The sequence below is a fragment of the Pygocentrus nattereri genome, chromosome 29 (assembly GCF_015220715.1).
Source record: "Pygocentrus nattereri isolate fPygNat1 chromosome 29, fPygNat1.pri, whole genome shotgun sequence".
NCBI classification, from domain to species: Eukaryota; Metazoa; Chordata; class Actinopteri; order Characiformes; family Serrasalmidae; genus Pygocentrus; species Pygocentrus nattereri.
In genome coordinates this window covers 9,024,549-9,049,776 of record NC_051239.1, presented here as the reverse complement: position 1 = coordinate 9,049,776, position 25,228 = coordinate 9,024,549, and the positions used below count along the sequence as shown (strand labels likewise).

Below are 25,228 nucleotides of genomic sequence, written 5' to 3'. Positions count from 1 at the left end.
TTGGTCAAATCCGAAATGGATTTCATATCAAATTTAATTGCTAGAAAATAAAGTATTTTATTCACAGTTTACAAATGTACATCAAAAAAAAAAACATTTGCCACTGATTTGTTTAAACGGTGACATTCAATCAGGAAAATAATGAATGAGTTTCTTAAAAAGTCTCTTCCATGATTCTGTGACTCCTGGTTAGTTTAATTTGCATTTGGTTTTGGTCCTTTAGTATGCAAATTGAATTTTAGTCCACACTTTGCCATTAATATGTAGAAATTGATAGCACATGCATCAGGTTGTAAACAAATAACTACCAGCCATGCTGGAGGCCAACAAAAATGAGACTTGGATTTGAGTAGTACCACTGAAATATCTTTTTTTTTAATTTTTAATTTTTGGACTAACTATATGTACTCCACATTGAGGTCTTGTAGACTGCAGTTAATAAATAATTCCACTTTTTATGTTGGGGTGATAAATTTAGTTTAAAACTGAAAAATTAGAACTAGTGATCAAGCAATCCAAAATACAATGTTGTATTTGTTGTTTTCCGCCCAAGGCAACGCACAAGCTGTCCTTTTTAGTCATGGCTACATCGTCATGAACATGAGCTCATCAAAGTCATCAGAGTGCAACCATTACCAACAGGTCCATGTCTGAAAGATGAGAGCAGGTCAAGGTTAATATGGCTGAAGGCTTGCCATGCTGAAGCTGGCAGGCGGAGGCCAGAGGGGCAGTGGATAAGGATAAGAGCGCAGGGCTGCCTCGTATGGTCCAGGGAAGGAGGATCCCACTGGTAGGGGATGTGAGGGATGGGCTTGGGATGGTGGGACAGCAAGATGAGCAGGGAGGAGGACGGGCTGGAGAGTTTTCACTGCATCTACTCTATTCCACTGCTCTGCTGCACCTACTCTTGCCCGTTCGAAGGCCGGGAGCAGGTAAGGCATGGGCAGTCCAGCCTGTGAGTGGACAAGGTACTGCTGCTTGGGCATGGGCTTAGGCACCACCATCTTAGCCTTGTCCTCTCTGTCTACAAAGGACATCTTCTTGATGTAGGCCTCAGCACTGCTAGGCCTTTTGGGATGGGTCTGGGAATGGTGTGGTTTGTAAAGTGGCTGTAGTGAAACAGGTCTCCGGGGCAGGACTTCGGTAAAGCTGGAAGCGGAGGGAACCCAGCAGCTCGAGCCAATGGAAGCAGGTACAGGTATCCGAAGGGCAGCCTGCCTCCCTCCGACCTTGGTCTCTACGGCCCAAGCTGGCAAGCTCCTCTGGCTTTTGTCCGGATGTGTGTGACTGATCTGCAGGAAGTCTCGGTAATGTGGACGGGGAATGGCGGCAAGTTCTTTGGGGCAGGGATAGCGGCTCAGAGGCTTGCAAACTCGCAAGCCGCCAGACTCAGGTTGGGGCAGAGTGCTGAACTGTGTAGGCTTCTGCTGCTTCTCCACTTCAGGAGCTGGTGTCCTCTTCTGTGGTGGGACAGCCACGCAGTCCTCAGAGGACACAGAGTAGGGTGAGGGGCTTCGGGAGAAGGAGGCAGAGGGAGAGGACAGTGGAAGGGGAGAGCCATCAGAGGCATGTCTGATGCGGGCTGGAGATTGTGAAGAGGAAGAGTGGGACAGCTGGATCACTGAGGGTCTTTCTGGCTCACTTCCTTCTTCCAGAGCAGCACAAGGCACTGCACTCAGGCTTGCCTGCGCCAGACGCTTCTTCTTCTCCAGAGGGGAAATGACGAGAGCGGGGCTCAGGGGCTGGAGGAGAGGCTTTTCCCTGGGACAGGTATCCGGGAGCAAGCCCTGTGCAAGCCGGTCACTCTCAGGATGCTCTGAAGACATGGACCACGGACTGGAGTGAGAATGTACTCCCCTCTCACAATGGTGATCTGCTCTGAGTTTCTCCTGAGAATAACACAGAGCACATTTCACAGCAAGGGTCAGAATGTTAGTCTATTTGTGCTTGGCCCCAAGCATGGAATTCTTAATGGATCACAATCCTCAACAATGTCCTTAGACTATCCAGATTTGCCTTCTTTAGCGATCAATATCTATGAAACACAATTTCCCATTTTAATAAAAATGTTTTGCTAACAATAGAATCTGAACCTATTTTTTCACAGTAGACCATCTTCTTGTTACTTATGTGTTGAAGAAGCCTGTCCTGTTCTAGGTGATGGAGGGATCTATTACTTTCAAATTTTACCACTGATACATTGATACTCTCATCCATATGTCTTAAATATTAAGATGCACCTTAGGTAACTCAATGTGGAACAAGTAAAGAATCCATCTTTACAGTGATTACAGTTCTTAGTAATAATACAGAGAATGTTCTCTCAGCCTAGAACAGAATTCAAAAAGCATATTCTTCAGGTCACATTAATGAGCATCTTTGCTTTACCTCCAGGTCATCTCGCTCTGCTGTTCTTCGCCTTTTCTTGCCCTCTGATTTGCTGCCCTTGCTTTCATCATTCCTCTTGTACTGTTTGCGAGGTTTTGAAGGTGGAAGGGGCTTATCCTCCTCACCCCTACGATGTCTTTCAAAAGGCAAAACCAACCTGGTGAGTGAAACAAGAGAGGCCCAACCATGACCACAGAGTCTAACAAAGCAGAATGGTACCTTCGACACCATTCTTGCTCACTCTTATTCTTTTCATGCATTATATAAGTTCATTATATGCATTATGAGACAGTCTGGGCAGATGGCTATGCTATAATGTCTGCATGAGAAAACTCCTCCTACCAAACTCATGCTTGAAACTAAAACTTGCATAGGGCAACTGCTGTTGATTGAGCACCGTCAGTAGATGGCAGCAGAGAACTCAATTTCATTTTATATATTAAGTGAAAGGTGGTACAGCAGTTGCTCTTTTTAGTGCTCTTTTGTGAGAGTAGAAACAGGAGCATCAGTATCACAAAGACTGACAAAAACTGTCAACAGCATGTCAAAAATCACAAAACTGAGAGTTTACACAAGTTCATTTACACTATTTCCTTTCTAGACTGAAGACAAATGCACATGAACACTAAGAGTTTGTGGTTAGTATGGCATAGAGATCAGGGAACCGCATTGCCCTACACATTTTACTGTTGCCCCTGCTCCCCACACATCCGATCTAACTAACCAGTGCACTGACAACCTCTTACTGAGTTAAAGTGTGTGTGTTAAAGCAGTTAAAGCAGAAGAAGAAACATTCAATTGTGCAGGACAATGGGCTTCCATGGCAAGAGTTGGGGAAAAGATTGAGCTATAACACTGCTGAGGCAGTGAGGCCCCAAGAGCTTTGCTCAAGGATGCAGCAAACATGTATGGATAAAGCCAAAAGCCTCAAAAGTTGCAGCCCTCTATTAGGAGAAAAAGAAGATGTAAGGTATACCTTTAAAGTACACTGACTGCATTTTCTTCTTCTTACAAACCAAGTGGTTCCAAATATCTCCTTCAGTAAACATTGGAAACTTTTAAGGCAGTTTAGGTGGTTCTAGGTAGTTGCTTCTGTGAATGTTAGTGTCTCTTTGAAAGGCAATGAATATCAGTGACTACTTTGGGAACAGTTTTTGTTGGGAGAACAGCTGTAAGAGGCTTATTTTTTAATTTGAGGGTTAAACTGGCCGTAGAGTAAAGCATGGTCAGATTAAACTGTGGGAGATTTTATTTATATTTTATTTAGTGTTTGGGGTATTTTTGTAATTTTATGTGTTAAATGTTATTGTTATGCACTTTTATTGTTCCTGACTTTATGCATGGGCCTGCTGAAGCCCTGATTGCAGTCCTTGCTATTTGTGCACTATTTCCTACAAATTTCATATGAAGCAGAATGATGTCTTGGATTGGATTTGCATGCAAAAGTGTTTCTGATTACAGTTCTTGCTACTTCATCCCTATAGTTTTCATATGAGTTTTCCATATTAGTTATAGCCACATTGGTTATTGTCACTGGTTGTCTAAAGGCTTTGAATCAGAACGATGACTCTGGTTTGTGATTAGTTTTATATTTAGCCTTGCAATGGCTCGTCCTACAATGCAATCACCTAAAACAAGCTGTTTCAGACTGCAAGCGGTGCTCAAAAGAGTGACCGCATGAAGCAAAGCAAGGCTACCAGCAGCATGACACCATTTGATCTTACCTCTCATAGTGTCTGCGGGTGCAAGTGGCTGCGCTGGTGCTGCCTGGACTGCCACCCAACTCATCATACACATTCTTCCATAGTCGCCGAGCTGTTACCTGATAACACACATGCACGTATACACATAAGAACACTCATATTTACCTGTAAGCAGAGATCTTTCCCAGGCTGGCTGAGATATCAAGTAAAAGTGTTGTATAATGCCTCATAATCCTTGAAGAGAATAGCGAGATATAATCAAAACTGTTTTGGTTTTAATAGACCTTCTCACTGCTGGAGCTATCAGTATTAGTAAGTAATCGATTTGTGATACCTGCTCTCTCAGAGAGCAGTGAATTGCGTGATTAGTGTTATGAGTCCAAGCCCCTGTTACTCATAGCGCACCACTACTGGATCCCCACAATTAGTCACCATAGGTTTCACAAGGTTTCCCACACAGGCAAACACGTTGTATTTTCCTCTCTTGATAACGGTCTGGCTGTAGCATCATTAGTGCTTGATATGTTATTTGATGTGCAAGATTACTGTAAGATTAACACTTGGAGAAAGAACAAGTTCTTTTATGCACATTAGTAATTCATATTATTTCAGTAAAACCCTGTTACTCAAACCATATTAAGACTGTGTGTGTGTGTGGGAGCGGAAAGTTTTCAGGTTTATCAAAGTCAAGTGGGCAGCGTTTGGCTGGTCAAGTGTGCCTGGCTATCACTAGTGGCAAAGAGATGTCAGTCCTTCTTGCCAGAAAGTTTCTGCATAGACTTTTATTCAAAATCACTTTTTCTTTTTCTGAATTTTTTTCACAAACGATCTATTTGAGTTTTCAAGTTTCTTCGTTTCAACATAGTAAATTAGTTTTCAGATATTTTAGGGGAAACTTCATGCATAGTCTTATTTTTAAACTTTTTTTCCTCCTTAATTTAGTCATGCTCCACCTGGTAGCTAGGTCTCCTCCGGGCAAGCTAACTGCTAATTCTGTTACATCAGCTAACAGAGATTTAGCTTGGCTAGCACTGTGTTTAGTGATGGAGAGAGAGACAGAGAGAGAGAGAGAGAGATAGAGAGACAGAGCCATCCTAATTATGCTCTTTCGGACTTCCAGCTACAGATGGCAATGGCATCACCGGAGATCAAACTCACAATCTCTCAACAACAGGGCCAATGTTAAGATTGCTGCACCACCCAGGAGCCCACCTCTTGGCTTTTATATCATTGCTCATACATGGTGCCCAAGCTTGGCTGTTGCAATGATTACCGAGTTGAGGATTAGCCAACAGCTAATCAGATATGTTAATATGTCATTTCTCTGCATTTCATGCAGTCAGTCAAGTGAAATATATGGCTCAAATTGGTAGAAGAAAATCCCCATGAAGGAAAAAACGTTAAAACCTGTGACATGTGCTTCTGCTCAACTAGTTCAGAAATGCTTCCTGATACAATATTTGACATGGAAGTATGTCACGGTATGGAAGCAAAAGATGTCATGATTTCACATTGTGACTTTTAAGAAATGTAAGTTATTAAAAGTGCAGTATGTAAGTTTAGTGGCATCTATTGACTGAATACCCCTCCCTCACCCCTCCCTTTCCAAGCATGTAGTAGATGACCTATGCTGGCCGTCAGGTTTTGCAGTCACCTGTCCTGATTTCAATTTGCTTCTTTTGTGTATGAAAGAATAAGTTTGATCCTCTATTTGTCAAAATTTGGCTTCTCAAATTACTCACAACACAAAATTCTTAGCCAGTACCGGCAACAACCACTGATTGTTCTTCTTTGAGTCTCCCAACTGGTGCTATAGCGCCAGCAAACTGAAGCTGGCACTTCAACGTAAAAACGCAAAAGGTGTTCTAAAGCCAGTGTTTGGTTTGTCCATTCTGGGCTACTGTAGAAACATGGTGGCCAAACAGGTTGACCTCTCTTGGAAGAGGTGCCACTCCCTAAGTAGATATGAAAGGCTCATTCTAAGCTAATGAAAACAACAATTCACAGTTACAGGTGATTTTACACTAATGAAAACATAGTTTTTTGTATACTATATTCCATTTCTGCTAATAGATCCCCCTGAATCTCACACACAGCACCTTTAAATGTAAGTATCAAATACATATTCAAGTATTAAGCAAGAACTCATTTGTGTATTTGTTTTATGTAGCCGTGGCACATATGCACCATTATAACCAGATGTGTTTTCACTGTATACTTAAATGAATTGACGTTTTCTGCTATAAAAGAAACTTAAAATGCCCTGAGACCCTGAGACCAAAGCCTTACTGGTCAAGCTCTTGCACACACAATTATGCACATACATTTAGGTGTAAGGACACACAGTGCGAATGGAAACTTTTGGTTGTCGGACAACAAAGCAGAGTAGGGGGAAGGAGGTCTGCAGCTTTGGGCGGGCTGGCTGAGGGTGAAGATGGACCCCTTCTGCTCTCATTGTGGTTATAACAGCCACTGCTTTCAAGTGAACTCGGGATGAGCTCAAGCCAGCTCAAGTTTCCATTGAGAGACGGTCTAGCTATTGTTGTGACCTCCTTCTCAGTTCCACCACAGCAGAAGGTGTGATACTATCACACAACATGCAAATGGACGAGGCTCTATCTGCGGGCTGCCACATAGCGCATTGTTTGCGTCAGAAAGGGATGAATGGTGAAGAGAAGCAGAGTAACTGCAGATGTGAGTGGTAACTAGTTCCGTTGAGCTGTTATATGCACATACGTGACATCTGTACTTCTCTGGGTACTTGCAAAAGATGGTACTTTTACTACTTGTTGAGTATGTTTGTTAGGACAGTGATCTACTTTGTCATCCACACTGAGTAACTGATTCTCTTTTTTTGGTTAAATTGAATTTCTTTCCGCTCTGTTGGTTCAGCTCCAGGAATGCTTCGCTGTTGCTTACACTTCTCAGTTTGAATCCCTGGCATTTTATTTTAGACCTAAAGGATCCTAAAAAGAGAAGAATAGAGCCGAACAAACTTCACTTCCTCACTCTTATAAAAAAAAAGATGATTCCTCTCTCTCTCTCTCTCTCTCTCTCTCTAGAACTATTGCTTTTACTAAAGTCCTTACTAAAGAACCTTTAAAGAATCATATTTTTAGGAATATATATCCAAAATGGTATCTCCAGAATGGTTACTTTACTTTTAATGTAAGTCAATGGAACCTGACATTTTGGGTTGTTTCTTTGGTCCATTCATCTCGAAATTTACACACAATATAAAGGACAGTAGGTATTTTATGTCAGAATTTGACATAAATTATGTCAAAAACTGAAAAACAAGACAGAGATACAAGGTTTTTATATACATATATATATATATATATATATATATATATATATATATATATATATACATACACACACTTCAGAAATGCTGCTTTATAGAACTTTTGCCTTTAAAGAACCATGTATCTATCTATCTATCTATCTATCTATCTATCTATCTATCTATATATATATATATATATATATATATATATATAGGCCACTCTATATGAGATAGTAATGCTGTGAAATGGCCTATCTGAGATTCTGTGTGTGTGTGTGTGTGTGTGTGTGTGTGTGTGTGTGTGTGTGTGTGTGTGTGCGCACGTACCGAGTCATAGCCTCCCAGTGTCTCCACAGCTTTGTAGATTTTCCACAGATTGACTGTAAGACAAAAAGCCTAAATGTCAAAATGAACAGACGGTGGTTTATGTCTCCCACTGCTGGGGGCTGTTCACTGACATAAAATTGCCACTTAAGTAGAAAATTTACCAGCTGATGCGTAAAGACACCCAAGTCAGAGCCCTAAAACCAATTTATCACATCTACATTAGCAAGAAATCCAAACATGAGTTGCTGAACCTGCAGCTATATAATGTATAGGAGATTACCATCCCCTCAAAGAAAAAAATCTATTTATTTTATGTTAAAAACAACATAGATCTAATTAGACACAGTTTAAAATAATAGCTCATTAATGATGGTTTCTTATGGTTTATACTGAAAAGTAAATTGTGAATTTCAACTCTGAATTTCAGAGAATTTCTCTTCCATTACACATGAAAATGTGTTTTCATTAAACATTTGCTATTTTCTCACAATGAACTAAAAATATATGTATGTACAAATTGGCAACATGTGTAACACACGTCTTAAGATTTATACCTAATGAACGAAAAAGACTTTTATTAAGCGTCATAACCAAATCAGTCATTAGCTGAGAAATTTCATTTGGAATTGTTTTAGATAAATACAGATCAAGTATGACATGGCAGAAATTTAACTGGGGTATCAGGTCCAAGAGTAAGTGACATATTCCATAAAGTTAGAGCTGGTAGTGATGGTAAAGGCATATAGAGCTGGTAAGAACTCATTTTATTTACAACCCCAATTCCAATGAAGTCGGGACGTTGTGTAAAACATAAATAAAAACAGAATACGATGATTTGCAAATCCTTTTCAACCTATATTCAATTGAATTCACTAAAAAGACAAGATATTTAATGTTCAAACAGATAAACTTTATTGTTTTTTGCAAATATTCACTCATTTTGAATTTGATGCCTACAACACTTTCCAAAGACGTTGGGACAGGGGCAACAAAAGACTGGGAAAGTTGAGGAATGCTCAAAAAACACCTGTTTGGAACATTCCACAGGTGAACAGGTTAATTGGGAACAGGTGAGTGTCATGATTGGGTATAAAGGGAGCATCCCTGAAAGGCTCAATCATTCATAAGCAAGGATGGAGTGAGGTTCACCACTTTGTGAACAACTGCATGAGCAAATAGTCCAACAGGTTAAGAACAACACTCCTCAACATGCAATTGCAAGGAATTTAGGGATTTCATCATCTACAGTCCATAATATCATCAAAGATTCAGAGAATCTGGAGAAATCTCTGCAAGTAAGCGGCAAGACAGAAAACCAACATTAAATGGGCGTTACCTTTGATCCCTCAGGCGGCACTGCATTAAAAACCGACATCATTCTGTAACGGATATTCCCACATGGGCTCAGGAACACTTCAGAAAACCATTGTCAGTGAACACAGTTCGTCGCTCCATCTACAAGTGCAAGTTAAATCTCTTCAATGCAAAGCGAAAGCCACATATGAACAACACCCAGAAACGCCGCCAGCTCATCTGAGATGGACTGATGCAAAGTGGAAAAGTGTCCTGTGGTCTGACGAGTCCACATTTCAAATTGGTTTTGGAAATCATGGACGTTGTGTCCTCTGGGCCAAAGAGGAAAAGGACTGTCCGGATTGTTATCAGCGCAAAGTTCAAAAGCCAGCGTCTCTGATGGTGTGAGGGTGTGTTAGTGCCCATGGCATGGGTAACATCTGTGAAGGCACCATTAATGATGAAAGGTACATACAGGTTTTGGAGCAACATCTGCTGCCATCCAAGCAACGTCTGTTTCAGGGACATCCTGCTTATTTCAGCAAGACAATGCCAAGCCACATTCTGCACGTGTTACAACAGCGTGGCTTCGTAGTAAAAGAGTGTGGGCACTAGACTGGCCTGCCTGCAGTCCAGACCTGTGTCCCATTTAAAATGTGTGGTGCATTATGAAGCGTAAAATACGATGACGGAGGACTGTTGAGCAACTGAAGTTGTATGTCAAGCAAGAATGGGAAAGAATTCCACCTACAAAGCTTCAACAGTTAGTGTCCCCAGTTCCCAAACGCTTATTGAGTGTTGTTGAAAGGAAAGGTGATGTAACACAGTGGTAAACACGCCCCTGTCCCAACTTCTTTGGAATGTGTTGCAGGCATCAAATTCAAAATGAGTGAATATTTGCAAAAAACTATAAAGTTTATCAATTTGAACATTAAATATCTTGTCTTTGTAGTGCATTCAATTGAATATAGGTTGAAAAGGATTTGGAAATCATTGTATTCTGTTTTTATTTATGTTTTACACAACGTCCCAACTTCATTGGAATTGGGGTTGTAGTTTTATGTTTAAGCCCTTAATATGATTCATTTAATTCATTATTAATTAAGTAATAATTTTTATTATGGCTTATTTATGATATATTCTTACTCTTTATGGTGAAAATGTGCTAGAATATCCATATTTTTCGCTTGAGAACTTTTGACTTCTTCATGATATATTAAAATGTTCAATAAATATGTTCAATAAACATTCAATAAACATGCTCTGTATTTTCTTGCAGTTAATTAAAATATATGTATCCCTGTCAAGACAAAACCTCGTATGACTATATTGCCATTTTCCAGTTTTTGACATAATTTGTAAATACCTGTCGCCCTTTATATTGTGTAGAAATTTCATGATGAATGAAACAAAAGAAATGACTTACATTAAATGCAAAGTATGTTTATTACTTCTCCTGTAAAGTTAGCATTTTGGAGATACGAGGTTTTGTTGTAACAACATATACACAGTAATGGTAATGACTAATAAATTGATTATCCCACAAATAACAATAATAATAAAACTATATTTGAATATTGGTGTGATTTTTATTACATTGTGCTAGATCTGCATTAAGTGAAATATCTGAAGAATCACCCTTACTAGTAAGCATGTTCTCACAGGGTCACCTTTAAGCTGTTCTGTAGATGCAGTGAACCTCACACATTGCTGTACTCACTCTGTTTAAAGCCCAGGTGAGGTATTCTCTCGATGGGCGTGCCTCTCTCCTTCATAAAACGGTACAAATTGATGACGAAGGCTCTCTCCTCACTCTCCGACTGACCGGTCCTGGACTCCTCCGCGCTGCTGTTGGTCTGTTCTGGGTTCTCCATCTCCCTGTTGGACTAAAAAAAACAAAGATTGTTAACCATTTTAAGACGGTGCACATTAGATTCAAAGTGAGCGTGGCTCCTCATCACCCAAGCCTTAAAATACAGAATAGTTTGGAGAACAATCCAATGTACACAATGTTCCCCTCACCTCAGATGTAAACCATCAGCCAAGACTTTTCGTGTCTGACATTTGCTTCTTTAGCTTAGCAGTGGAGCTACAAGGCTAATGTGGCAAACAAATAATAGAGGCTCATGCTGCACCAATTAGCATCATGGAAACTGCAGGCCTAAATCATGACACACTTGACTCAAATAGCAGTTACTTGTTAAAGGGGAATTCCACCGATTTTTCAAAACGTATGCATAATTCAGTCCTTAAGATATAAACACTGTCATTCTGAGTGCTTTGATGTGATGTGTTGCAGTGTACAGAAACTTCCCCACTCAGATTTCTTCATAGTTGTCGTCATAGGAACCAGGCATCTCAAATTGCACCATTTCATGTGCTACCCAAAATAACTAGTGAACCTACATGTGTCTCCCAAGCTTTTATATATAATGTTAAATAGTAAAAAAATAGTAAAAAAAAACTAAAACGAAGTTTTCTTGGGGGAAAAGTACCTCTCAACTTTGAATGGATTTCAAAAATATATTAAAAAATATTATCTCAAATCTATCGTAAATAATATGTCGGACATCAGGCTGCATATCCATAATCATTTGATGCAATCATTTTCTATAAGAGAGGTTTTATAGGCATTAAAGCCTATAAAAGTATGTTGAAGAGAAAAACAATAGTAGGTAAAAAGTAACAATATCTGTCATATATTTCATCTTTCACCAAACTGCCTTTACATATGTATGAAAATGGCATAGAAATGTGTATATTGTCTGTGTGAACTGTATGTATTGTACTGGAATTAATATCTATTTTACTTTGAGTAATTGCCAAATTTCACTTTCATGTAAACAGTCTGATTTAAACAACAACAACAACACCAACAACAATAATCTGATTCATTTTCTCATCACCTCATATCAAATTACAGGTGAATATGGGTTCGGGCCTCCTCTTTCCGGGCCCAGTCATAGTAAGAGTGAGAAAACGAAAACACGGCAGGTTTTTACCACCACTTTCAATAAGTAACCAGCCATCCTGTCTAAAGGGAAACGGAAAGGCTGCTGGGGGTTTCACACAGGAGTCTGTGCAGTGAGCTGCACTCTCAGCTTCAGCAGGAATGCACCGGTGCACAGCATCGCAAACAGGAGACACTTACTGTAAGAGGCATACTCTGTCTAACACTGGCTTCAATTTAGAGAAGAATCTAGAAGTGAGATGTGTGGTCGGACAGTACAGTAGCTGTTTTCAGAGTCTGCTGAGAAGCTTCAACAGACCAGAGCACTTGTGACTGTTTGTTTGTAAAATGTCTCACCCTTTCAAAGCCTGTTTTAAATATTCAGTATAGAAGTGAATTCTGTATTAATGCACCAAGTTACTATGTTGCTTGACAACCATAGCTGACTGATTAAACACTCTGAGCTAGTATGCAACCATTCAACACACTGTTCACTTCCAAGTCCATCCAGTCCATAAATGACAACTGAGCTACAAAAAGAGCCAGTTTTTAATTGACTGTTTCTGTGATGTCATGCGAACCAACTCATTTGCATATATCCACCTATTCAGCCCACAGAAGTTTAGCTCCGCCCATTCATGCTGAAGTTCTAAGGAGTGTTTCAGCTCTGAGTGCTTTTTGGAATGAGGCACAATACCTAGCAGCCAGTCAGAGTAGAGTGCATTTACATATCGCTGCTGTCGGAAGAAAACCTTGTATATCCAAAATAGCAATTTTACAGGAGAAGGAAAAAACATACTTAACTATCAATGTAAGTCAATGGAACCAGAAATTTTCCCATGTCATTTTGGGTAATTTCTTTTAGGCCATTCATCTTAAAATTTACAAACAATGTAAAGAGTAACAGATACGTTCAATTTATGTCAAAAACTGAAAAATACCAAAAACGGAGATACAAGGTTTTCTTCTGACAGCAACAATATATCAGCAGAGTGTGTGTGTATATATACACACACACACACACACACATACATACATACCTTGTATCTACATTTTTTATGTTTTTCATTCCTGTTATTCTTTACAGTTTACGTAAATTTCATGATGAATGGACCAAAAGAAATGGCCCAACATTACTTGGGGAAAAAAGTCTGGTTCCATTGATTTGCATGAAGAGTAAAGCAGGTTTTTTCTTTCTCCTGGTAAGTTATCAATTTGGAGATACAAGGTTTTCTTCTGACAACAGCAGTAGATAAAATCAGATATGTATCAGTCTGTCAGCTGTGCATTGATCAAAGTGGAAGTGTCTAAAATGCCAATGAGGTAAATAAACTGTCAGGATAAAGCGGCCCATTGAAGCTCAGGCCACAAGCAGGAAGCGAAAAAAACCAGCCCAGCAGAAAACACACCAACTGTCATAGGATCAATCACACATCTAACCGCTCCAAAACATTTAACGAAGTGAGAGAGGATCTGTGGGTGAGATGGCAAAACAGATTGTTAGCTCCAGCAATTCATAACACCCCACAGGAGCGACAAATCAAAAATGAGATCCGCCTGTGAGGCCTGCATCGTACAGTATTATTGATGTTCAATATTTTTTCCCACGTACGTTTTTTGAGGCTTAATGTACCAAAAACATTCCCAGTTAAATTTTACGTGGCCATTTCCATCCTCTTTAAATTCCTTAGAATTAAACAGGCTGGGCCTTTAAGACTGAGAGCTCTGCTTTGATCTGCTGTCCTGTATTGTGCCTCATTTAAAAAGCACTCAGAGCTGAAACACTCCATATAACTTCAGTGTGAATGGGCATAGCCAACCTGCTCTAGGCTGAATGGGAGGATATACACCTGATCACAAAAACAGTGAATTCAAAACAGGCTGTTATGGATTGTTGAATGAACAGCATATTTTAAACCTTTAACAAGGTTTACACATTACATCTCAATTTCGGTTTTCCATGACATGAGCACTTAAATGTCTCTCCTTGACATATCAACGAGACCAGGTGGAAAGACTTTGCCTGAGTCTCTCATGCTGCTGAGATATTTAGTGTGTCTCCAGCACCCCCCCCCCCCCCCCCACAACACCACCATTGAGTTGGTGTAGAGAAGAGATTTCACACATACTGTGCTTTGCAAAGATAAAAACACTTTCACATCTTCACCTGCAAATGAAGTCTCATCGCTCATATATCTCTCCTGTATTTCATGTCTAATTTTGTCTAATGCAATTTCCCATAAGGACTTTTAGGAGAATCAGTAAGTCTCCTAAGCAGGGAACTGCAGCCACTTCACAATGGCCCATCTGTATGTTACATGAATAATTTGCAAAAAACCAAGTCTACACAATTCTCCTCTTATCCCAAACAAAATCAATCGGCCACATGTTTAGCATTCGCTTGCTTCTTAGTTTTGCATAGAAGCCATGAAGCCAATGCAGCTAAACAATGGGAGCAAATGTGCACTGGTTAGCATCAGCCAAACATGCCTAAACGTTCACATTCTTACTTCAAACTGTGTTAAGCTGTTCCGTATTCTTACATAGACTTGCTTATGTGGTGTGATGATAGTTACTCTTAATGCAAGTTAATATAACCAGACTTATAATTTAACCAGATCCATTCATCATTCACTTTACGTGCAATGTAAAGCACAACAGGCATTTTCAAATTATGTCAAAATCTACAAAACCGTATGCCATCGCTGGTCCACCCACAGACCACCCAGATTACTGTTCTGCACACAATAATAGCTTTAACTAGGTTTTAATCTCCTTATACCAATTTTAAATGTGCACAGACTTTTATTTTGGAAAAGACAATTATAACAAACTAATGAGAGAAGAAAATCAATAACTAGGCCTAATATAAATGACGCTGTGCTACGTTGGTTACAGCTGTATAATCAGCTTTATATATGATATTGCTGTTAAAATAATATACTAAACTAATTCACAAAGGATAAAAGGACAATAAAATAAAGAAATATGTCAATTGGACAGCGAGGGTGAAATGAGCGTCTGGAAAACCCTGAACAAAAAGGCTGCCAGCTTTGCCCTCTGTAGGCCAACAATGGCCTGCTGTCCTCTTGCTATCTGAGCTGATGGCTAGGCTCCCTTTAGTTAGCTACATTAGCCTTGTAGCTTGGGAAGACTTACGACTTTAGACTGACTCACAGAAACCAGGGTGTGATTCCTCTGCCCAGTTTTGCTAGCTGTGCTAAAACACCAAAAAAGCCACATGGCTCAGTTCTGGGTTTCGGCCTAGAATCTCCACTCCTCTCCATGTTTCCACCGCAAGTGTAGGAAGTGATTTTACTTTACTGTAAGTTCTGCTGCTGTCAAATGAAATCACTTAATAAAACAGCTTGGTTTTTATATTAGCCATCACCTGGCTCAGTGAAACAAAAGTGGGAAAGCATACGTTATAAATGTAAATGATTACTGGTAGTGCCGTTTCTCATTTGCTTCGATGATTCAGTGACGGACTTTTATTCTTCCCCCGCAGCGCGTTCGATAAGGTGACATTCGGTTACACTCTGTGTTATGCACCGTATTACAGTTACCACATGCTGTAATTTGTGTCACTGTCTGCTTTTGTGCTTGTTTATTTGTTTGTTTGCTTGGTGGTGGCCGACATCTAAACCCTCAGGCAAGATTTCGGTTTCAAAAAGTACGCTGACAATATCTTGGCCAAAATGACTTGGCATTGCATCAGTCAGACGAATCAGATTAAAGCAGGCCAGTCAACAGAGCTCAGATATACAGTAAACCCTTGACTTTCCATCTGACGTCTGCAGTGGTTGTGCTGGGGCTTCATCTATGTGATGCACATGGTTCAGTCACAGGGTTTCAGGCTGAATTGAGTTCCTCAGCCTGCTAACTGCTTCCCAGAAGCAGGCCTCTGAATGACTAATATTGAGCATTTAGGTCTTTGCTGGCGCTACTGAGTAATATTGAAGATATGGGCCCCTTTTTCTGTGTACTGGAATGAGTAATTATGAAATCTCTTCTCTATTCTGCGAAGGGAATAATATTGCAGATGCAGGCCACAAAGGGGTAACCCTAAATGAGTCAAACTATCAACCCATCCACTATCTCTCAAGCCTACATCATCAAGGAGGAAGTTATTTCTATCAGCCTAGCCTTAACATATCTTTTTCTCTTTCTATGGCATGGCTCTCTGACCAGAGTTGACTCATCTTCACTGAAATTTCACCCACAGCGTTTAGAGGCTGCCATCTGCACAAACACTTCCTGTGAAATTGACAACTTTGAAAAGCAGTTTCGGGGAAGATTGTACTTTTGGGCTTTTCTTGGAATCCGATTCTCTTGGAGCCGTTTAAATAGGCAAGAAAATAGCTTAGCTATGAGGGTTAATTAAAGTATTAAAGGAACAGTTCTTGACAAAAATCTAATATTGTTATCTATATAAAACATAAAAACAATAATAAAACAAACAATAGCTATAGGCTGTATTTCGTCCATTTCTTTAGATAACAGCACGTCATATAAGTCAGAAATCACAAATGCAAATCTATTGTGAGATTACTTAACAACTAAGTGCGGTTTGAGGGAAATGTGTGATTATTTAGGCATGCAATTAGCGCTGTGCTAATATCTGAACAACTGGCTGCCTTTACTTCTTAACTACATTAGCCTTGTAGCTTCAGCACGCAACACAAGAAGCAAATGTCAGACACCAAACATGCCTTGGCTGATCAGTTACACTTGAGCTTAGGGGCGAGTTGTGCACATTTGACTTTTCACCGAGCTGTTCCCTTAAAATATAACCAGGGCCAAAGTGAACCTGCTGTAGTGGCTCGTTCCTCGGCTGTGGCTGAACTTCAGCAAGACTATTTCACTTATATTTAGACCACAAAGCTGTTAAATGTTACATCCAGGTTTCAAACAGGAAGGAGCTTGTTGTCCGACTACAGACCCCCACCCACACCCCCCTTGAAACCGCGACTAAAAACAGCGTATACCAGCTGACATGACAGACTTTGCCGTAAGCAGCACCTCTTAAATTTCCACCCCATTCACACTGTGCAAATGTGCGTGGGCCGCAGGCCGTGGACGTGTAAGTAGCACCCTCAGAGCGAAAGTCTATGGAGATGTGATCAGAAGGCCATGCTTTTGCCACCGAAACCGCATGGCGTACAAATTGCAAGCCTGCAGACACTTTGGGCCCTTTACCAGCACCGTCTTGTATCATAATAATCATGAGAACATGGCCCTCTAGCCTCAGGTGGGCGTCCCATAAAAGGAATAAAGACAGATCAAGCAGCACAGTGCATGAAGGTGGAAGAAATTTACCCACAAACAGACAAGTTTTCAAACAGCAGAAGCGGGAACACTGAAACCCAAAGAATCATCAAGAGGAGTAATCATACTAAGACTAAGTGATGAGTGTTAACCTACTGGAAGTGTTGCGTTTTTTTCTGCCCTTAAAAACTCCTCTTTCTTGCAAAATGACAATTGAACAGAGGAAAATTTCAGCCTGACTCATATCGGCTCTGTCATGTGAATACATGTGAAGATCCGCTGAAGTCGTAACAGAAGTAACGCAATTAGGCCTGTCACAAACATCACATTATCGCTTGAACAGATTTTTCTGAGCTGAGCATTCCTAGCTTTCACAATTCCTTACATCTCAACATAATGTGAATTGGGTGCATTTTTATCAGTTAGGTCATGGCAAATGCATGTAAATATAAGAAAGAAGAAACCAAATTTATTGAGACACATCTAGGTTCTCACAAAAGCAGCGGATGCTATAATATTTGTAGAGCAATGTTTGTTTATTTGAGCCCGAGCTGTGCCTTTCGTCAGTTGGGAGCTACTAACTCCCCATTACAGGACTAGTTTTATCAAGCCTACATCCACTTGGCTAAGCTGTTTCCCCTTGGGGGAATCCCAACACCACCTTAAGGGTTGTTTTATTGCTGTATTAGCTCAAGTGAGGGCTTTTAGATGGGTTTATAGTGAGATAAAGCAAGTGTTATGTATGTTACAGTAAAGTTTGCATGGCTAGCTGATTAGCTGACTGAATGGTGAGTGCACTGATGAAATGAGGCCCAAGTATTTGACAGTTAGGAAGCTTGGTAAATCAGCCAATTTGACCACTTTTTGAATAAAAAAAAATAAATGAAAAAAAGAAAATGAAATTGTATGATCATGACAGGCCTAAACGCAAAAACATCTCACAAATCGTTTTACAATATTTGCTAACCAGAACTGTCTAGAGACAGGGCTGCGATAAGCCACAGGGCTGTGGATTGAGAAATAACTGAGAATTAGTGGAAGATTGCAGATGTGTTTTCTTGGTATGTTCTCACCTGGTTTAGTGAAGTTTTCTCCTCTGTTGTCTCCTCACACACTTCTATCTGCTCCTCCGCCCCGCTCACCTCTCCACGAGGGTCCGACACTAAAAAACAGCACCACACAAACACACACTTTAAGGCAACCTTCATATTATGCAAAGTATTAAGAATGCAGACTCTGGTAAACAATACCTAAGTATTGGCTGTTTTTAAATGGCATGAATATGACTGTCATACTGTTTCGCTTTACGGATGCAGCAGATACCCACAAGTGCCTTCAGTAAAACCACAAGCAGCAAGCACAAATGCTGTGAAAAGCGTTGTGGTGATTCTGGTATTGTACAACCAAACAATAAGTGAAAAATTTCTCACGAATCCCAAGCTTGTTTTTTTTTTTTTCATATGTCAGACTTATTCATAATTTATAAGTTCTTTGTTTGTCCAAATGACTAATGATATAGGCCATTAATCTCTTTACCACTGTCATTTGTGTACAATGTCATTTTTCAGGCCTTCAAATGTATGTTTGTAAAAAAAATAGATGAAAAAGTGAAGCTCCAATTATGTACCCACTTAAAAAAAAGATGGTTCCTCAAGGGTTATGAGTAAAGATCCATATAGATTGATATATATGAAACCCGAAAAGGTTCTTCTACTGTCATGATGTCATGCTTGTAACAATAGAAGAACCCTTTTTGGTGCTAGGTAGATATATCTTCAAAAAGGTTCTATATGGAACCATATACAACACATTCTCGATCCATCTGAAGAACCATTTCACCATGCAGATAGTTCTTTGAGCGTCCATGGTTCTACATCCATTATCCTTGCTAAAGAACCCTTTGAAGAACCATCCTTTTTAAGAGTGTAGGGGGTTCGATAGTTGTGCAAGCGCTACAACTGAAAGGCCTTTTGAAAAGGCCTTTGTAGTCATTTCGGTTCGTTACAGTGCAATAATGCACATGTATGTATAACATACGTATATGGTTATAACATAACCATAATTCCTGACCCCACGTCATACTCAGGTGATTTACTCCTGGTATATCATAGAGAAACAGTGAGGCTTGATTCGGCACCAAGGCTGGATATCCCAATATCAAGGCACTCTTACTCTTATTGTACTGAAAAAGTGCCTTCATTTCCAAGGCAAATGCATTCAGGAATGTTGAAAAAGGCCTTTTTTCAGCTTTAACAATACCGAATGATATATTCTGAGGGAAATTGGGCACCGTTTGTTAGTTTTTATTAGTATCTACTGAATAATGTGCTACTTTACGTACTTTGTTTAAATAATGAATAAAAATTTTAGCTCTTTAGTAATAAGTTAATCATTTTAAATTCATTTTAGAAAGTGAAATTGATCCTTTTGCTTACTTCACATCAGGTATGGTCTGTTTGACGTTTATATTAAGGGCATTAGCCTTAAAAAAGACCTGAACTCCACGGTACAACGGGTTAAAGCAGGATCGCATCTGATTGGCTGGCAATTAAAAATAAAACGCAAAGATCCAGCCAATCAGCGCGAAGCCCTCGAGTTACTGCCCAGAGACCAGCGAGCCAATCACGCGCCCTTCACGCGGGATAACGAACGCGGCGCTGTGCTGGAGAAAAACGGCCGTTTTCAGCTCCGAAGACGGTTATTTCAGAGACCCGAGGGCTCAAAATGCAGCTCAGAAACTGAAATAAACACGAGAACCAGCACAAAACGGTAAACCGCGAACAAACACAGCACCGGCAGGTATGTTTTTACACTTCAGTTTGAAATTTGACGCTCTGTTTACGACTCGGCGGGCGTTTAGCGAGTGAGAAGAAAATTACTGAACATAAACGGCTGTGTTTCTCGATGAAGACTGTAGAAATGTATACGTATGTAACATGTAAACTATTCCTCAGAATAAGAGCTTTCAAACGCCCTTTGAATGACAGCGGTAGGTTAAAGATTTTCCGAGATATTATAAGAAAAGTGGGTGACGCCCATTTTGAGGTGTCGACCACTCTCACTGGGGTCCAGAGCAAACTTGAGTTAAAGCGCCCATAACCTGGAAAACTGAATTTTCCTCGCTTTTTTAAAAATATAAACGGTTGGTGTAACATGTAAACACGGTTTAAAGTTTCCCAGCGTACAGTTCAGGAACATGTACATAAACTAAGCTACAAAAACAATGTTTTTTGTTTGTTTGTTTGTTTTTGTGATGTCACAAAAAAACAACAAACTCGCGTATATCCGCATGTCCAGCCCGCAGAAGTTTAACACCGCCCGTTCACTGAACACAGAAAGAGAGGGGTTCCCAATTCCAGTCCTGGGGACCCCAAAATTACGCTAGTTTTTGTGCCTTCTAAAACTAATTTTTTGTGCCTTCCCTCATCTACACCTGTTTCAACTCTTTAACGGAGTAAGAAGCTGTTCTTGTGCTGGTTCAGGTGTAGAAGAATCACTGTATCATTGACTTATGACAGTTTTTGGCTCATAAAGCTGCACAAACGTCATGAGTAGAACTACACGAAAAGTGTAGGTTATGGGCCCTTTAATGAATGTAGTTATGAAGCGAAGACTTTACTCACAGTTGACTCTGCACAGAGAAATGTGAGGAAAATAAGAGAAAGAAGAAGAGAAAGAGAAAGAATAAGACAGAGAGACAATGAGAGAAGAGAGAGAGAGAGAGAGAACTGTTCTAATATGAAACCGCACGATTACAACATTGCTTCCTGTCTGTGCGTATAAACCACAGCTCAGTGCTACCCTCTTCTAATATGAAACACTTGCTGTATATACAACAGCATCTCCAAAATTTAAAGAGCCCATATCATGGAAAGCTGGAATTTTCCTTACGTTTTTGAAATAAATGAGTTCAGTGTAGTTTGTAAACACTGTTAAAGTTGTACCATTCACTTTTCAGTCCATTCAGTTTATATATGGAAACGAAGGTGCAAAAACAGCCTGTTTTGAATACTGCTTTGTGATGTCACAAAAACAACATATTAACATATGTCCATGTGTTTAGCCCACATCAGTTTAGCCACGCCCATTCATGGTGAAGTTGTAAGGAGGGTTTCAGCCTGGAGGCAATACAGGGGAACCTAATTTACACGTACTATATCAGTCTTAAAGGACAATTTCACCGATTTTGAAAAATTTCTGCATAGGTCAGTTAGGTGTAAACAAGACATTCGGAGAGGCCTGATGTGAAGTGTTCACTGTAGAGAAAACTTCCTGACTTTGACTTCCCTTAACAGTGGTGGTGATAGAAACCAGAGGTCACCATGTCTGCAACACAAATATAGCCAATTTATTTACTATTCAAAACCCCCAGTGACCTTACACGAGTCTTTTGAGCTTTATAAGTATTGTTGATAATGGTAAAATAGCAGTGATACAAAAAAAATAGCTCTGTTTAAGGACTGTTTTGTCTTATAACGCCCTGCATGTACCTTTCTGCAATGAACGTCTTTTAATAAAGACTCAGAACCATCATAAAACAATGTCTCAGACATCAGGCAGTGTATTTACAGCTGTTTCACCTGATGTCTTTTAGAGGCATTAAATGTCTGGTTCCTATCTCCACCACTATGACCGACTCTGTCTCTATAAGTTCCTCTACAGCGGAGCATTTCACATCAAACTACTCTGAATGACTTGCTGATTTAGTTATGCAGAAATTTAGAAATACTGGCGGAATTCCCCTTTAAAGGTACAGTAAAAAGCCTGTTTAATTCTGAGGGATGAAAAGGGTGGCCATGATCACAGACGTGTCAAACGTGGAGCTCAGGGAGAAGAAATAAAATACAAGGCAAAAGTAGGACGTGGGCCCTTTAACCAACTGAAACATCTTCAGGACTCATTAGGTCTAATCCCCTGTTGTAGGTGTCCTGTGGAGGCCATGGTAGCTGCCAAAGCACAGCTTGGTGGTATCACCCATCAGTGGTTGGTCATAGAGTCAGCAATAACCAGTGACTAAAGCGTTTGTCTGTTTTTTTTTTTTTTTTTTCTCTTTTTTTTTGCAGGTCAACTTTTTGTGCTGAAATATAGATTCAACCATCAACCAAACCATCCACCAACTTCCTCTTTACTCCAGTCCTCTTATATTGCTGTGTGTGAAAACCCAGGACGCTGCGCTTTCGAGATCACTCGCTTCCTGTGCTGCGGCATTCTCTTATTTTAAGTGCTGTATCGCTGTCTCAGGACCCGTTGCGGTGGTCAGCCAATGCCAGAAAACATTTAATTTCCATGTAAGTGTGAACACAACAGGAATCTACACTGTTGACCTAAAGGGGAATTCCAGTGATTTGTAAAATGTATTGAACTGAATATTGAACTGTCTATAATTCAGTTACTGAGTTATAAACAACGTCTTTCAGAGGGGTTTGATGTTAAATTGGTTCACTGTAGAGAAAAATACAGGTTTCTTTACAGAAGTGGTGATAGGAACGAGGGGTTTCAATATCTTCAGCTCAAACATATTCTGTTCAAAACTGCCATGCCTTGTGAGCATGCACCATATTCATAACCATTTCATTTAATAAGTGTCTTTGAGGGAACATTTAGAGGCATTATTCAGACATCTGGCTCCTATCTGGTTTCTCTAGAATAGAGAACTTCCCAATGACACAAAACCACAATGAATGACTTTGTTTACACCTTATTCATTTACTTATGCAGCCTTATTATGCACAATTTTGCACAAAGTTGGTGGAATTCCTCTTTTAATGAACTTTTAACATAACACCTATCTCAGCCTGAAAGGCCATTATTATTGGTGGCTATTCACTGTTAAGCAATTTCTGACTGGACTATTTCTTTAAGTACCCACACATTAATTACTCAGCCTCATAGCTGCACAGCCTACATATGAACATCAAAGTTATGGAGTTACTGAATAAAAAGCCTGAAAAAAAAAGAGTTAAAGGGGAATTCCACTGATTTTTCAACATTTCTGCATAAATATATTCATTAAGATGTAACAGGTCATTGTGGCTTTGTATGAAATGCCCTGTTATAGAACTGAGTCAGAATTGTTCACAGTGGTGTTGATAGGAACCAGATGTCCAAACAGTTTAACAGTTGTCAAGTTATAACACAAAATGGTTATGAATATGTTGTCTGATTTCTTGGAGATAAAGTTTTGAAATAAGTTCACGCATGATGAAGAGGTACATCCAAGGTACTTTTTGGTTTCACTATTTGGTACTTTCAAAGGTATCACTATTGTATCATCATTACCATTACATATATAAAGATTTGTGTAGGTTCACTGCTCATTTTCGGGTGATAAATACAATGGCCATGATTCAGCTGTAGACATCGCGATGCCTGGTTCCCATCACCACCACTGTAAAGAAAATTCAAGATGTAAAGTTTATCTGTAATTCACTTCACATCAAATCACTCTGGTTGACTTTGTTTACATCTCATTGCTTGAATTATTCATTTAAAAAATTGAGTGGAGTTTCCCTTGAACTCCGAAGGCAGCAGTGTAGATTTCTTCTGTATTACTCTTTTAGGAGAATCACTCCGCTTATTTTAAAGGCTTGAATATTGTGATATTAGAGGCGCTCAGTCAACCAGACTCAGACTTGTAAAAATCTTGTTCATATAGCACACCTGACTGAAATAACAGCCATTCACCATGAGCGCAAGGTTAATTCTCTACCCCGTAATTTGAAAGATAAGCCCTATCAGCACTGATAAGATTTATAGGATATTCAGTATGTTAGGAGTTTATCAGATGCGGGGTTTTTTTACGCTAGCAGCAGTACTGTACATGTTTCTGTTTCCCTTAACCACTTCCTCAGTTCTGCCTACAGTCACAAATATCTAACCGAGTTCATACGCTACGCAATATAACCCGGCACTTTATCTCGTCTTTATGTGCCGCTCTGCTCATTTTGCTGATTAGAATTTCAAATTGCACGTTTGCTGAAGCTAAAATACTTACTGTAAAGTCCTTAAGAGCCACAGACTGACATAAAAAAAGGTGATTGATCATCAGTTACTGCTTTCAAAGAAGCATTCTTTGGCTAAAGGAGTATATTTCTTGAACTAAAATTGTTATATCTGCCTCTGTACGTCTTAGCACATTTCCTATAGAAAGTAAGCCAGTATACAAAATCCTAAAGCACAGTAGTTTTATAATGTGCAGTTACTACAACGTAGTATGGTAATAGTACCATATCAGTACATAGCTATGTTAAGTTTGATATATATTTCTAAATACGCATATTTATGGTTTACATTTGGAAATAGATTTAAGATTGTAACACATGTACGCTAGTAATATCACAAAATTTGTAAAGCAGGTTGTTGTAAATAAATAAAAGTGAACTGTCAGGTCTTAATGATCCTCCACAAAGTTCAGTAATATCACATCGGCGGACGTACCCATTGTAAACGTGTGCCTCGCCCAGTGCTTCTGATTTCTGCGTGCTCTTGTTCCTTCCTTCACCGCGCCGTCTCTTGTCTGCACTCTAGTTAACAGCTCCACAATGTGCACTCACCGCAAAACAAAAGCCTTTCGAAATCTTGAGGCACGAACCAGATTGGTCTTCCCACCTCTCATTGGGCAAAACGATGACTTCCTTATTTCACTGGGGCAAAGGACCATGGGACCTTGAGTTTTCTTTCAGAGAGTAGTCGGTCGCTTATTTGTTTGTTTATTTATTTATTTATTCATATTTTGTTCATTTGATGTTTTGATTATACAGTAAACAAACCACAACTAGAACATTTGTTTGGACACACCTGCCTGACTGTTTCTTAGACAAGTGTAAATAATGAAATTGATGGATATACACATTCATTTTATGAAAAAATATATTGAAGGAGATTTTCACTGATGGTTCCCAAAAAAGTCTACATAATAACATGATTCAGATGTAAAGTCAACTAAGAGTAGTTTGATGTATTGGAAAAACGTACCTAGTCGGAAACGTTTACCGTGGTCGTGATGGGAAC

The 25,228-nt window shown here is 39.6% G+C and overlaps 1 protein-coding gene across 1 annotated transcript; it reads right to left on the bottom strand.

Moving 5' to 3' along the window:
* Positions 1 to 16: 16 nt before the first annotated feature.
* Positions 17 to 24,762, bottom strand: arid5a (AT rich interactive domain 5A (MRF1-like)). Its single transcript, XM_017696261.2, has 7 exons — positions 24,656 to 24,762; positions 18,292 to 18,380; positions 10,721 to 10,886; positions 7,708 to 7,760; positions 4,113 to 4,210; positions 2,389 to 2,545; positions 17 to 1,889 (listed from the first exon to the last, which is right to left on the bottom strand). Exons 1-7 carry the CDS (start codon positions 24,657 to 24,659, stop codon positions 675 to 677), a joined length of 1,782 nt encoding a protein of 593 aa, XP_017551750.1. The 5' UTR covers positions 24,660 to 24,762; the 3' UTR covers positions 17 to 674.
* Between the last annotated feature and the right edge of the window lie 466 nt (positions 24,763 to 25,228).

Excerpts from the sequence above, each read along its gene's own strand:
- arid5a (XM_017696261.2), bottom strand. Across the intron at positions 10,887-18,291 it reads AGAAAACTTCACTAAACCAG|TCCAACAGGGAGATGGAGAA; the intron begins GTGAGAACATAC and ends TGTTTTTTTTAG. Across the intron at positions 2,546-4,112 it reads ACCCGCAGACACTATGAGAG|GTTGGTTTTGCCTTTTGAAA; the intron begins GTAAGATCAAAT and ends TTCACTCACCAG.